Source organism: Melanotaenia boesemani, chromosome 8, assembly GCF_017639745.1.
Source record: "Melanotaenia boesemani isolate fMelBoe1 chromosome 8, fMelBoe1.pri, whole genome shotgun sequence".
In the NCBI taxonomy this organism is placed as follows: Eukaryota; Metazoa; Chordata; class Actinopteri; order Atheriniformes; family Melanotaeniidae; genus Melanotaenia; species Melanotaenia boesemani.
Window position 1 is genome coordinate 20,851,302 of NC_055689.1, and position 12,977 is coordinate 20,864,278.

Sequence of the window (12,977 nt, forward strand, 5' to 3'; positions counted from 1 at the left end):
TGCCTCCTGGACGCCTCCCTGGTGAGGTGTTTCGGGCACGTCCCACTGGAAAGAGGCCCCGGGGAAGACCTAGGACACGCTAGATGGATTACATCTCTCGGCTGGCCTGGGAACGCCTCGGGATCCCTCCGGATGAGCTGGTGAATGTGGCCGGGGAGAGGGAAGTCTGGGTTTCCCTGCTTAGACAGCTGCCCCCGCAACACGACTCCGGATAAGCGGCAGAAAATGGATGAATGGATGGACTGATGATAGTGAATATATACTAATGTATAAAAGAAAAAGGGATGTATGTAGAAAAAGGAAGCATTAATCCTCTCATCACAACTGTTTTTAATTATTCTAAAAAAATGTACAATATATCACTCTATACAGGTGTATTATTAAATTCCCATTTTAATTAAAGTCTGTACAGTAGTGTTTGTAGTGTGTATAATCACTAGTTGATCCAGTTGGTCCTTTTGTACATACACATACTGAATATAAATTTGCAACTTTTTTTTAGATACCTAAGCAAAAGACTTATACATTTAACACAAATTAGACATATTTCATCTGATAAACTCTCTTGTTTATTGTTAATCTAAAAGAAAAAGTTTGAGAGCGTTTATTTTTGTCCCTTGGCTCTTTGCCTGCGGATCAGATCAGAATAAAGTCCTCCTTTACTCAGCAGTTCCAAGTGTGTCCCAGCCTGTGAAGAAAAGAAGCTCTTAGATAAAAAAGAAAATTGATATTGCACAGCCATTACAATAAGATAGAAATGATCGATTTACCCACGCAAATTACTCAATCACTTTTTGTCAGAGCTTCTTGGAACTTGCAAGCTGTTCTAATTTATTAGCCACGACATTAAAGCAGAGATAAGAGCGTTTCCATTTCACTAAATAGTCAGCCTTCTCACCTCCACAATGCGGCCGTTGCTCATGACACAGATCAGGTCAGCCCCTTGGATGGTGCTCAGTCTGTGGGCAATGATGAGCACAGTGCGACCCCTTGTGGCCCTGTCCAGAGCCTCCTGCACTACTCCCTCTGATTCTGCATCCAGGGCGCTAGTAGCTTCATCCAGTACCAAGATGTTGGGGTTCTTGATCAAGGCACGGGCAATGGCGATGCGCTGCTTCTGCCCACCTGATAACGTCACACCTCTTTCCCCTGGGGAAAGAAACTTATAGCTTAGTCTTTGCATGCAACATTCTTTCTGAAAACATTAAAAGGTTAACTGAGTCTACATACCAACCATGGTGTTATAGCCATCTGGGAAACTTGTAATGAAGCGGTGAGCATTGGCTTGCTTTGCTGCATTAATGACTTCAGTATCTGTAGCATCAGGCTTCCCGAAGCGGATGTTCTCCATGATGGATGATCCAAACAAAACTGGCTCCTAAAATGAGTGATGGGAAATGCAGAGGAAAGAAATAAGAAAAAGTTTATCAAACTAATCACGGAATCATTTTCAAACAAACTCATATGTATAAATAAAGATTGTTACCTGGTTAATGAATCCAATAACTTGCCCCCTGAGCCAGGCCAGATCAAGGGTTCGAATATCGAGCCCGTCCAACATGATTACACCACTGGTCGGGTCATAGAAGCGCTCCAGCAGGGATGCCACTGTGGACTTTCCTACAGGGTGTAACATTTGTGAGCTCATCAACACACTGTTTATATGTCACAAAATTAAAGTCAGAATCATTATCTCACAAATTACCTCCACCCGATTCACCAACAATAGCCACAGTTTTACAAGGTGGCAGCGTCAGGTTGAACTTCTTCAAAATTTCATGGCCAGGTCTTGTTGGATAACTACAGTAAATACACAATCATGAATTTAATATCTAATGTTCCTGATATGTTTTCTTAAATAAAGGTCTAAAACTGTCTGGAGATTTAGTTAGTTTAGAGACAGTAAAGACTGCTGGTCCCAGGATGAATTTCAAACCTGGGGGTTTGGATGTCCTTGTAGAGGACTGGCGGACGGCTCTCTGAGTCAGGCTCCAAATGCGACTGACAGCACTTCCAGATTCTGTTGTGGAGCTGTTTGCATAAGACCCCGGAGATGTATGCCACCTGGATATAAACCAAAATTAGATGTTAAGTACATCTGCTAATGAAAGTGTAGCTATTCTATTCAAGCTACAATTATTATCATTCCATTTTATTAGTATACAATTTACACACATCTGAATTAGGAAAACACACACACACACACACACATATATATATGTGTATGTGTGTGTGTGTGTGTGTGTGTAAGGGGTGGATATCTGCCAATGAATAAATTGGCCACCCTATAAGAAAAATTACTCTTACAGATGCTATGACAGGGAAGGGTGACCAATAATCGAGCATTTTCAGTAGAAGGACTAACAAACTGTGACTCTTTTGCTCTTCAGTCTGTTTATAATTTTAAATTAACCTACCCAAACCTTGTAAAAAAAATCCTACTTCGTAAAGACAAAGAAGGCCAAGTATATCAGTGTTATTACCCAACATGTAGCTTATACAACAGATACAAATCTGCTGTCATTAGCCAAGTCATTAGCCAACGTAGCAACCGGTCACATTAACCTACCGTGAAAGCTTCCATTTGTCTCCTGTTTTATTACAACGAAAATAAAACGACAGTGACCGTGACGGAGCGGCAATATTTGCTCTACAACAAAGCAACTGAAACATGTTTGTGCCTACACCAGTGACTGATAGCTCATTAGGTTAAAATAATCGCTAAGCTCCACAGTAATCCATCGGCACCCTGCAGGCTGCCATATTGACACAGACCCACAGTGCACTTGTGGGACTACAGAGGGTCGCGGCTTTTCTTTAAACGTTGGTTTGTGTTGTCTCACTGCACAAGAGTAAAATGTTTGTCATGTTTAAGTGATTTGTGTGACTCCTTTGAAAAGACACAAAAAAATTCGATCGTTTTTTCTGAAAATCTTAATAAAACTACAATATCCATCCGGAAATGACGAAATCTCAACAGATGTGACGTTATTGGCGTTTTGTTGACATTTGTTTCTGAAAGACAAAAACAGTGGGCACGCATATGGGATGGTTTATATTCTAGGAAATTAACGAGCGGGTCCCGAAACAGACTAAAGAACACCGTGTCGTCTTTAAGACTCGCACGCGTGTGTTTAAAGAAGACTGGTGAATATATGACTTAAAGCGAACTCGAAAGGCGATCAAGATCAGCAGATGGACGGACCAAGTCGGGAACAAAACAAACCGTGTCACCCTGACTACACTAGTGGCTGAATCATTCAAGGCTAGCCGGCTACCAGACGTTCGGTTTTCATCGTAATCTTTTATAAACTGTTGCCGACATTATTAGAACATTTGGCGGAAGCCTCGTTTACAGAATTTTTAACTCCGCTATAGTATTTAACTTGCCATCATGCTAGTGTAGCTTTACACAAGCGCTGTTCGTAAGACTTACAAGTTAGCAAGCTAATGTTAGCTTTAGCTACCCCCGTATGAGCCTCTAACTGCTATGTAGATACAGAATGTAGCTGAGGTTTTAAGTCCGCAATCGTCTTATATAGTGTTTACCGCCAGTAGATCGTCAGTTCGGAGTGACTGAAGAATGTGAAGCATAATGGCCAACTTTGAAGCCTACCAGGAGTATCAGAGAATAGAGGACTTTGAGGAAGACTCACCACCAGGAGAGGAAGATTTACTGGTGCATGTGCCTGAAAGCCTAAAAGGTAAGTATATTTATTATAGATTAAATGGGAAAGTAGTTATTGATATACAGCATTTAAGTTAACTAACCAGTAAATACATTGGGAATCTGACACATTTGATTTAACGGAATCATAGCTGTTTAGGTCTTTTAGATATCTAACGCTTTAATTTTTCTTACAGACTCATGGCATCATATCAAGAACTTGGATAACTTCTTTACAAGGATATCCTTTCAGACCATGTTTTGCTGACACAAAATCCTGCAAGTCAGTGGTCACATTTAAAGTATTGGATTTCCCAGTGTTTACCATGGACAGATTACGAAATAGCTGGCCTCAGGACATAGATGTGTATTAATCTCCCCACTTGACTAAAAGAGAACTAAGATACCCAGAATGAAAGAGAAAAAAAATGGTCACAAATCACACAGACACAAAATGTGTGTGTGTGTGTGTGTGTGTGTGTGTGTGTTTATGCCTTATGTTGATCATTGGATATTTTGTGGCCCAGTGCTATGGGTGTTTGTTAGTTCACTCATTTTTAGTTACATTTTACGGTTTGGTCATTTTTGCATCTGTTTGTGTTGATTTCTACTTAAAATGGTTTAATTTACATATTTAGTATTTTATTCTTGTTTTTCACCATCTTGATTGCTGTATTTTAAAACTATTAATCTACAACATAACATTGCAGTATCTAAATAGACTTGTCATATCTCGTCAAACTGAATATTGCCACTTCTTAATCAATGCATCCACAGTCATGCTTAATGTTTTCATCTTGTGACGGAAACGAGATTTTCCTTAGCCACACTGTCCACATCTATCATTTTCATCAGAAGAATGGCTTTGCCTGTATGATGCTGTCAGAGTTCTTCGAACTTGTGTAAGTATGACGTTTAGATACTTGCAGTACGCACAATGAGATGTAACACACTTGTTATTAAAAGAAGATGCTTGTTTTCAGTAAAGCTTGGGCCTCATTTATGTCACTGGTAATTTATCATGTTGTGACAGTTAAGCATGCCTTAGGCTTTAGCTGAAGCAAACTGGTCTGTGTAATACGAACAGCAGCAATACATGAATCTGTCTTTAAGCACTAACAGTTTATACTGTTTTGCATTTTAGCTTTTGCTTTGGTATAACTTACTCCGGTAGCCTAATGTCCTCACTGGACCACTTTGTCGGTGGGACATTTTGTTGATGCTGTGCCAACAGACCACCTTTGTTTTTAGGTTCTGGTCATGTATTTTAATATGGTGACAATACACTCATTAGTACTATGCAACTGTTTGTTCTTTACCACAGTATCAACAATTTCTTGACAATTTGCACTGTTTGTGGCCTAATGGTTAGAAATTAAATGCAATTGTTTGTCTTAATGTATCTGTATTAATCTCAGTTTTACTAGGATTTTCTCTTTTTTTCCATTTTCTTTCTGTTGCAAAGTATAAAACCTAATCTATTTTAAAATCTCATCCTTACAGTCAGTTTTTGTTTGTCGTCACATTTACTACGTTTCTTGTCAACTGTGTGGAGTACGATGTCCTGTTTGCCAATCGAGCAGTCAACCACACCGGGCAAGGCCAGAATCCTTTGGACAGAAACAAAGTTACTCTGCCAGATGCCATCCTACCAAGCCAGCAGTGCACTCAGAGGTAACAGCGTTCAGTAAGAAGCTACAGACAACTCACTTAGAGTTCCATTTTCTTCTTATGTGGACAGAATGAGTTGAATCCGTAGAAAAGGTTGTATAGTCACAGATAATAATGTCTGATGTGCCTGCCCTCTCATTTCAGCAAGTCTGATTAGATACTTTGTTCTCAAGCTGGGTCTAGGATTAGAGGCAAGCCTTCAGAGAGATTTCATTTGTCTGACTTAATAAAGTTGTCTGACCTAATGCAGCTGCAATTATACCATGGAACTTAATTTGTCTTGGGATTGTATTTGATGTGGCTGCAGACTTCCAGATACAGTTGCATTCACATTCACTATTTAGCTGAACCCTGTGGGTGTCGTAATTTACCATAAAAATTGGCAATAACCCTTATCATTTATAATGCTGGGCAATGGCTCCCAATGTCCTTTTTATGAACTATCACTACAGTCAAGTACTGACGTGAGTGAAGTGTTATGGTTTACTTTTTTTTTCTTTTCCGATATCTTTGCAGTTTTTTCTTTTATGTTTTGTGTGGCATTCTGTTTTTTAAAGACATTTTTTCTGATGCATTGTACAAAGATCTCTCAATGCCAAGGGTAGTAACTGGATAGTATTAAAGGGGCCATTTGTGTAAAATTGAAGGAATGCTACCAAAACAGGTTAAGATTTAGCCAGATACTTTAGTCATCCCATGATGGAAATCCTTCTGTCACAACAGCACATCACACACCAAACCAATAGTGGGTAAGATGAATATTATGGACATTTTAATATTATATAAGAATATAACTAAGAATATAAATAATGAGTAGGAAATATGATTAACAAAAATGAAACGTTATGCTAGAATTTAAATGTTTAGTAAAATGCAGATATATATTATAAAACATCAGTCATCAGTACAGTCCATGAAAAGCAGTAAATGAAGACTGTAGTGTAAAATGAGAATTCTGTGAGAAGGAGTGGTGCAAAAATAGAGAAAAGTTTGAACATGAGGTAGTGAAATAGATGGCAAAGCAATATTAATATAATTAATTATACAAACCTATATTGATGTGAAGTGCAGTATCTGTTACAAAGTTGAGTTGTACAATGTAATGGTGAAATGTGTGCATGGTAGGAGAGCTCTCAGTGAAAAGTATTTTTTTCTTAGTGCTCTTTTTTTATTGCAATATCAGACTGGCAAGTTGGGCTGCAACATTACATTGCTGCAACTGTTAGTTTCTCAGCAAAAGATGTTTGTGTATGCTGCTCTGGCTGACTTCAGAGAACAGGGCAATGAAATTGATAGCTTTGGTTTAGTGTAACTGGCCAACCAAGATACTGACAAGCTGAATACCACATGATACCTTGCTACCTTGCTGCAGGGAACAATGCTCCACACCCCACCTAAACATGTACTGTCACTCTTTCTGTTTTTTCATAACAATCTCTAGTAGACTCAGTAGCTCATAGACTTCATCAATTTGTTCGTCATTCTGACTGTGACTCAAAAGTTGTTTATATCAAAGTCAATGACATCCGGCATGGAATTCTAATTTGGGAACAGCTTGACCAACAGTTCAGAGACTCTGTGTCCTCTTCATACACCATCTCTAATTTCATTTTTGAAGCAGCTTCAATGCACACATATACTGAAAGCATGCTTTAAAACACACACACACACACCTATATATATATATATATATATATATATATATATATATATATATATATATATATATATATATATATTAGGTTTGAGCAGAATATATATTCTTGCTTGTCTCCGAATACCTTCTGCAGTAGCTTATTATACAGTAAGCATGAGGCACATTATTTAAATGAAGCCATATTATGCTGTATTACTATATAATGATGCACAATAAGGGAGTTACAAGAAATTAAGAGGTAACTTGCTTGTAGGACTCCTGACAGCCAACCCCACATTACCCCTTTATAATAATGCTGTGCTTTTGTTCAGTTCTGATTGGTTGAAGGTTAGCTTGAACTAGAAATGGGACAACCTATGGCAGAGTTCACCGCACAGAGGACAAGCATGTTAAACATTTAATTGGAGACATTTTGACAATATCATATGACCAATTTTATGTTGAAACACCACTTTGTTTACCAAGACGTCTGTCTTCTCCAAAACAGACATCAACACCAACACACACAAGAATAGCCTACCTTTCAAGTTGTTCCACATATTTCTGAGTCTGGCCAAAAGTGGCAGCAAAAGCTAAAACAACTTAATGTCTGATGAGCTGTTGTGTAGTACCAACACAGATGGGGTGCAGAACCATGCTACAACCATTAGAATTACTCCTAAAAATGTTTTTGAGTTATTTATTGGTTTCTTTGTCATTTGTTGATATTTTTCCAAATACTCTTCAAACAGTATATGTTAAAACCCCAACATGTCTGAATGCAGCTCTAGAAAACCAGTACACATGTGTTCACATCTAATGGACAAGAACTCAACTTTTGATAAATCTGTGCAGGCTGCAGTGTTTTAATGTGACTTATATTTATGTTTAGGATTCAGGAGAACAGCTGGAACATATTTCTTCTCATCATGGCAGCCATCTTCTGGATGTATCGTCTTATTAAAGTCTTTTGCAATGTTTTGAGCTACTGGGAGATCAGACAGTTCTACATCAAAGCACTGAAGATCAGAATGGTAAGTTCTGAATCAAATTATGCTACAGCAGATTTCCTTGTTGTTTATGATGAGTCTAAACGATTCAAGTTCTTGTTTTATCCATTTTTAAAATTGTAGTACATTTATCTTGTGTTCCTTCCTTCATCATCCCAGGATGAACTATGCAACTTCACATGGCAGGAGGTCCAGGACCGACTCATTAGCCTCCAGAGAGAACAGCAAATGTGCATTCATAAGAAGGAGCTGACAGAGCTTGACATCTATCATCGCATCCTGCGGTTCAAGAATTACATGGTGGCCATGATAAACAAATCCCTGTTACCAGTGCAGTTGCAGCTCCCACTGCTGGGCAATGTGGTCTTCTTAACTCAGGGCCTCAAGTACAACTTTGAGCTCATCCTTTTCTGGGGCCCTGGCTCTTTGTTTCAAAATAAATGGAACCTTCACCCCAAGTACAAGCGCAGTGGAAACCGCCTGGAGCTCGCTCAGCAGCTCAGTAGAGTCATCCTGCTAATGGGTTTGGCCAATTTGCTGCTGTGTCCTTTCATCCTCGTGTGGCAGGTGCTCTATGCTTTCTTCAGCTACACAGAAGTGATCCGCAGGGAACCTGGAAGTCTGGGCGCACGCCGCTGGTCCCTTTATGGTCGTTTATACCTGCGTCATTTCAATGAGCTGGACCATGAGCTGCATGGACGACTAGGTCGCGGCTACAAACCCACTTCCAAATACATGAACTCCTTTACATCGCCACTGCTGACCGTGCTTGCAAAGAACATCGCCTTCTTCTCGGGCTCGGTGTTGGCTGTACTCATTGCGCTGACTGTTTATGATGAGGATGTTCTGACTGTGCAGCACATTCTGACCGCTATCACTGTGCTGGGGGTGGTTATAACTATTGCCAGGTGAGACACCACAGGTTATTTCTCTTTCTTTTTTGTTGTAGTTTTTTTTCCTGGGGCTGCTCTAGGCTTGCTGCTAGTAGGAATAAAAGATTTTAAATATTTATAATTGAATATATTTGGTGTTTACGTCATGATATGCAGTGTAAAGTATAAGCTATGATAGAATATATATAACAGGGGTCAAAAGTTTAGACACTCATATCCATTCATTCTGAAAATAAATGCATTATTATTTCACGATAGCCCATTTTTTTCATTCAGACATATTAATTGTACAAGCAGCTGGCTTATTTCACATGTGCTGATCACACATTGCAGTAATTTTGACATTTAGTATCTGTCTCGCACCAGGTCTTTCATCCCAGACGAGCATATGGTGTGGTGTCCAGAGCAGCTGCTGCAGTGCGTGCTGGCACACATTCACTACATGCCCGACCACTGGAGGGGCAATGCTAATAAGAGCGAGACCAGGGATGAGGTGGCACAGCTGTTCCAGTACAAAGCGGTGAGGAAAACGGAAACTCAGTAGGAGGGAAAACATTTATCACATTTACATTAAAATGGTGGATTTTATTTATTTATTTTGGAAATGTAACTGAAATGATAAAAAAATGTGAAAATATTGTAATAAATGTTGTCTTTATTGAACTCAGGTATTTATCCTGGAGGAGCTGCTCAGTCCCATTGTCACACCCTTCATTCTCATCTTCATCCTGAGAAACAAGTCTCTAGAAATCATTGACTTCTTCAGGAACTTTACCGTAGAAGTGGTTGGAGTTGGGGACATCTGTTCTTTTGCACAGATGGACATCAGACGCCATGGAAACCCTACAGTAGGACTTATTTAAGCTATATAGCAGGACTGAAAGCTACATTTTTAGCAGCTTTCTGAAATTGTAGCACATCTGATCAATAAGATGTGTTTATGTCTTGTTGTTTATATTAATATTTTATATATTGTGATGTTTTTGCAGTGGATGTCAGAGGGACAGACAGAGGCGTCTATATACCAGCAGGCTGAGAATGGGAAGACGGAGTTGTCTCTCATGCATTTCACTATAAAGAACCCCCACTGGCAGCCACCTCAGGAGAGCTCAGTTTTTATCAGCCATTTGAAGGAGAAGGTGCAGCATGATGCTCAGGCTGGTCCCTCCACACAGCTGCTGCTCTCAGAGGCTCCTCTCTGCACTTCGCTGCAGTCCAACGAGTCTGGCACAGGGGTAAGAACATCGGGACTTGATCACACAGACACTATTAACTAGACATTTGTTCTTGAAATTAGTTGCTTCACCAGTATTTTATTGTCTATAATTATTAGGGTTTATTTAGAATGATACCTAATGTAAAGAATCCCTAACATGATCAACAGTTTTTGTTAGTAGCAATTATTTATTACTATTGGGAATAGAAATGCCTACGAAATGTGTTTAACTTTATAAACTAATAATATGCAAACAGCAATACTGGAATGCAAGTTTATTTACCCTCTAATGTTTGTTTGTTTGTTTTTTTTCCAGCCTGAAAATCTTTTAGCTAGTGTCCTGGCCCACCCCATCCTAACTTCATCTGGACTACAGGGGCGAGAACATCGCTTCATCCCACCAAGCACGGCTGCCTCTGCCGCAGCCAGCGTCCTGGCCTCTTTATCGTCCTCCCAGGTTGCACATACCAGTCGAGGCCGCTCACATGGCCTCCTTCCCTCTTCCATCCATCCTGAATCCACCATGTACCACAGCGATCGCACTGTTATCGACAGGTATTTTGAGACATGTGGGATTTATTTCCTGTAGCTGTTTATTTTTTATTAAAATTGATCTATAAATGCAATAGGTTTTCATCAGCTTGACGTTTGTTTTCCAGCATGTCTAACAGTGATTCTCGCCTCCGGAAAAATGCGCTGCAGTCAGAGTTTGCTTCAGCAGAGATGAGTCTCCATGCCATCTACATGCATGAGGTAATTTCCTGACCTCCAGCTGTATTATTTTATGCTTTTATAAATGCTCTGCTTGAGCTTAAAAGGTTTAGTACATGTTTAAAATTTATTTTTTATTACTGTTTTCACATTTTCTAATACTGGAAAGAGAGAAATCAATCAGTGCAGTACTTTTTAGCATCTGTTATAATCCACCATTCTAGTTCTCCCCTCTACTGTACAATGACAGCTGTTTGTCTTTTCAGCTCCACCAGCAGAGCTCCCACCCACAGAGGACATCAGGGCAATGGCAGAACCCTGTGCCAATGAGGGATCTGCATACAGGTAAATGGAGATATTGATCCTGAACATCTTGTATTTTTACTGCAGTCTGAAGCAAGTAATTGTTGGTGTTCATCTCTATATGAGTATTAATAGGGTCAATATTTCTGCTCTTTACCACTCTTTACAACAACTTATGACATAGCTTCAATTTAAGTCTTCAAAGTTTTATTGATATTAAGTACTAGAAGCAAAATTGTTTGGCTTTTTTAATATTTGCCAGAATTTGGCATTTTTCTCACACATCTATTTTCTGAATTTGAGCTCTCCCACATGTGCCAGGTAGCAGGAGCTCATAAGACATTCAACACACATCAGCAGAGATCAGAGAAGGTCGGGCATGACGTAAAAAGTTTGCTGCAGAGTCAGTTTCTAGTTTACAACAAAAAGGACACATAGGACTTCTAGACTAGGCTACCAATTTATTCATTATGACTGCTTTTGTGCTATTCCCCCTTTCATTAACCAGACTTGACACCAATAGACTTTTCACATTTATTTTTACAGGTTTGCAGGCTCATAGCGGCCATGGTTCCAGCATTTCCATGCCCACTCCTGTCCACCTTGGGGGGTGGAAAGAGGAAGAAGAGGAGGATGTGGATGATCAGGAGATTAACAGTGGATCTACTCCAACACAGGCCACTGGGAATAGATGCTGAAGTGCCTTTATAATAAGGTATATATACTTCCATCAAAGCTCTGTAATATGAACTATGTCCATGCTGTGGTTCTATGTTCTCTGACATTGTTGAACCTGAAAATTGCTTTTTACCCAACAAAGACATATTGCCATGATCATTTTTCCTCTTTTTTTTTATTTATTTTTTTTTTATAGTGTTTACATTTTCCTTTCTTCAGCGAACATTGTGGCCTTAGATGATCATCGTGGAAAGTTTAAGATGGACCTTTAAAGCAACATTCAGCGTTTGTTGTAGGAGTTGCTCATTGATGAATAACCACTGTCTCTGCACCTCCACGCCTCATCCTGTCATATCAGGCAGACTATGGCATCAGGGAAACCATAAGTCTTCCGTCCATTTTTCTCACAGTTTTGTGTCTAACTTGTACAAGCTGCGTATAAAACGCAAATGACAAACATTGTAGCGTGTTCATAAGATCGCTGTGTGATGGGGGGGTGTGGGCAGTTTTATTGTATAATATAAAAAGCTCACCACAGCTGCTGCTGTGCGTCTGTGTGCATCACCAGGTTCTTTAGTATGTTTTCCACTGAATGCTGTCTTGATCTGTGCTACAACACAAACACTGCACATTGTGTCTGAGCTGCCTGAACAGATTGGATCGCCTGGAAAAAAAAAAAACAAGAACAAAAAAAACAATATTTCAACATGTGCTGTTTGACCCTTGTGATATGTAAATATACTTCTTGCATCTTATTGTCCTTTCAAAGGTCAGTTTTTCACTACCAGATCTAATCCTTGAAAAAAATACCAAGTATTGATACGATGAAAAGCTGAGTGTACAGTAGCCGTACTACTACAACACCATGTGTATGTGGACAAAGCCCTATTAGGTGTTGATAATAGGATGTTAAGATGTCTTTTGACCAGGCATACACATGCTCTGATGCTGCTATCTTTGTGTAGTGCTCCAAAATATAGATTTTGTTCAGTGTTACCATTTCTACAGCTGATTTATCAGACATTTGTTTTTATTAACAAGCAGGACTAATATAAGCACCATGTACTATTAGAATCAAAATCCCAGTGCAGACAGTAGATACCAGTAAGTCTATTTAATAGGGAAGGCAAATTCAGTTTTATGCCTTAACACCATTTAAAAAAAAAAAAAAAAAAACATTTATTTAAACATC

The 12,977-nt window shown here is 39.3% G+C and overlaps 2 protein-coding genes across 3 annotated transcripts; one reads left to right on the forward strand and one right to left on the reverse strand.

The window, feature by feature from the left end:
* Window positions 1-293: 293 nt before the first annotated feature.
* On the reverse strand, window positions 294-2,790 carry abcb8 (ATP-binding cassette, sub-family B (MDR/TAP), member 8). Its single transcript, XM_041992200.1, has 7 exons — window positions 2,570-2,790; window positions 1,937-2,064; window positions 1,706-1,800; window positions 1,487-1,620; window positions 1,231-1,378; window positions 899-1,149; window positions 294-688 (listed from the first exon to the last, which is right to left on the reverse strand). The coding sequence occupies exons 1-7, from the start codon at window positions 2,582-2,584 to the stop codon at window positions 605-607; spliced, it is 855 nt and encodes a 284-aa protein (XP_041848134.1). The 5' UTR covers window positions 2,585-2,790; the 3' UTR covers window positions 294-604.
* Window positions 2,791-2,959: 169 nt separating this feature from the next.
* Window positions 2,960-12,977, forward strand: atg9b (autophagy related 9B). Of its 2 annotated transcripts, none has more exons than XM_041992199.1 (14): window positions 2,960-3,704; window positions 3,865-3,908; window positions 4,505-4,569; window positions 5,171-5,341; window positions 7,867-8,008; window positions 8,144-8,892; window positions 9,244-9,397; window positions 9,546-9,725; window positions 9,867-10,112; window positions 10,410-10,648; window positions 10,753-10,846; window positions 11,071-11,149; window positions 11,654-11,822; window positions 12,005-12,977. In XM_041992199.1, the coding sequence occupies exons 1-13, from the start codon at window positions 3,596-3,598 to the stop codon at window positions 11,803-11,805; spliced, it is 2,424 nt and encodes an 807-aa protein (XP_041848133.1). In that variant the 5' UTR covers window positions 2,960-3,595; the 3' UTR covers window positions 11,806-11,822; window positions 12,005-12,977. The 2 variants fall into 2 exon arrangements, with proteins under 2 accessions (XP_041848133.1, XP_041848132.1); XM_041992198.1 differs by having other exon boundaries at window positions 2,962-3,704; window positions 11,982-12,977.

What these genes read in the sequence shown, in the direction of transcription:
- abcb8 (XM_041992200.1), bottom strand. An exon ending in TGGCTATAACACCATGGTTG is followed by an intron (nt 1,150 to 1,230) that starts GTATGTAGACTC and finishes TTCTTTCCCCAG; the next exon opens with GGGAAAGAGGTGTGACGTTA. An exon ending in GCAACGGCCGCATTGTGGAG is followed by an intron (nt 689 to 898) that starts GTGAGAAGGCTG and finishes TTTTCTTCACAG; the next exon opens with GCTGGGACACACTTGGAACT.
- atg9b (XM_041992199.1), top strand. Translation starts at nt 3,596, where the DNA reads ATGGCCAACTTTGAAGCCTACCAGGAGTATCAGAGAATAGAGGACTTT. An exon ending in TGGATAACTTCTTTACAAGG is followed by an intron (nt 3,909 to 4,504) that starts ATATCCTTTCAG and finishes CACACTGTCCAC; the next exon opens with ATCTATCATTTTCATCAGAA. An exon ending in GATCGCACTGTTATCGACAG is followed by an intron (nt 10,649 to 10,752) that starts GTATTTTGAGAC and finishes TTTGTTTTCCAG; the next exon opens with CATGTCTAACAGTGATTCTC.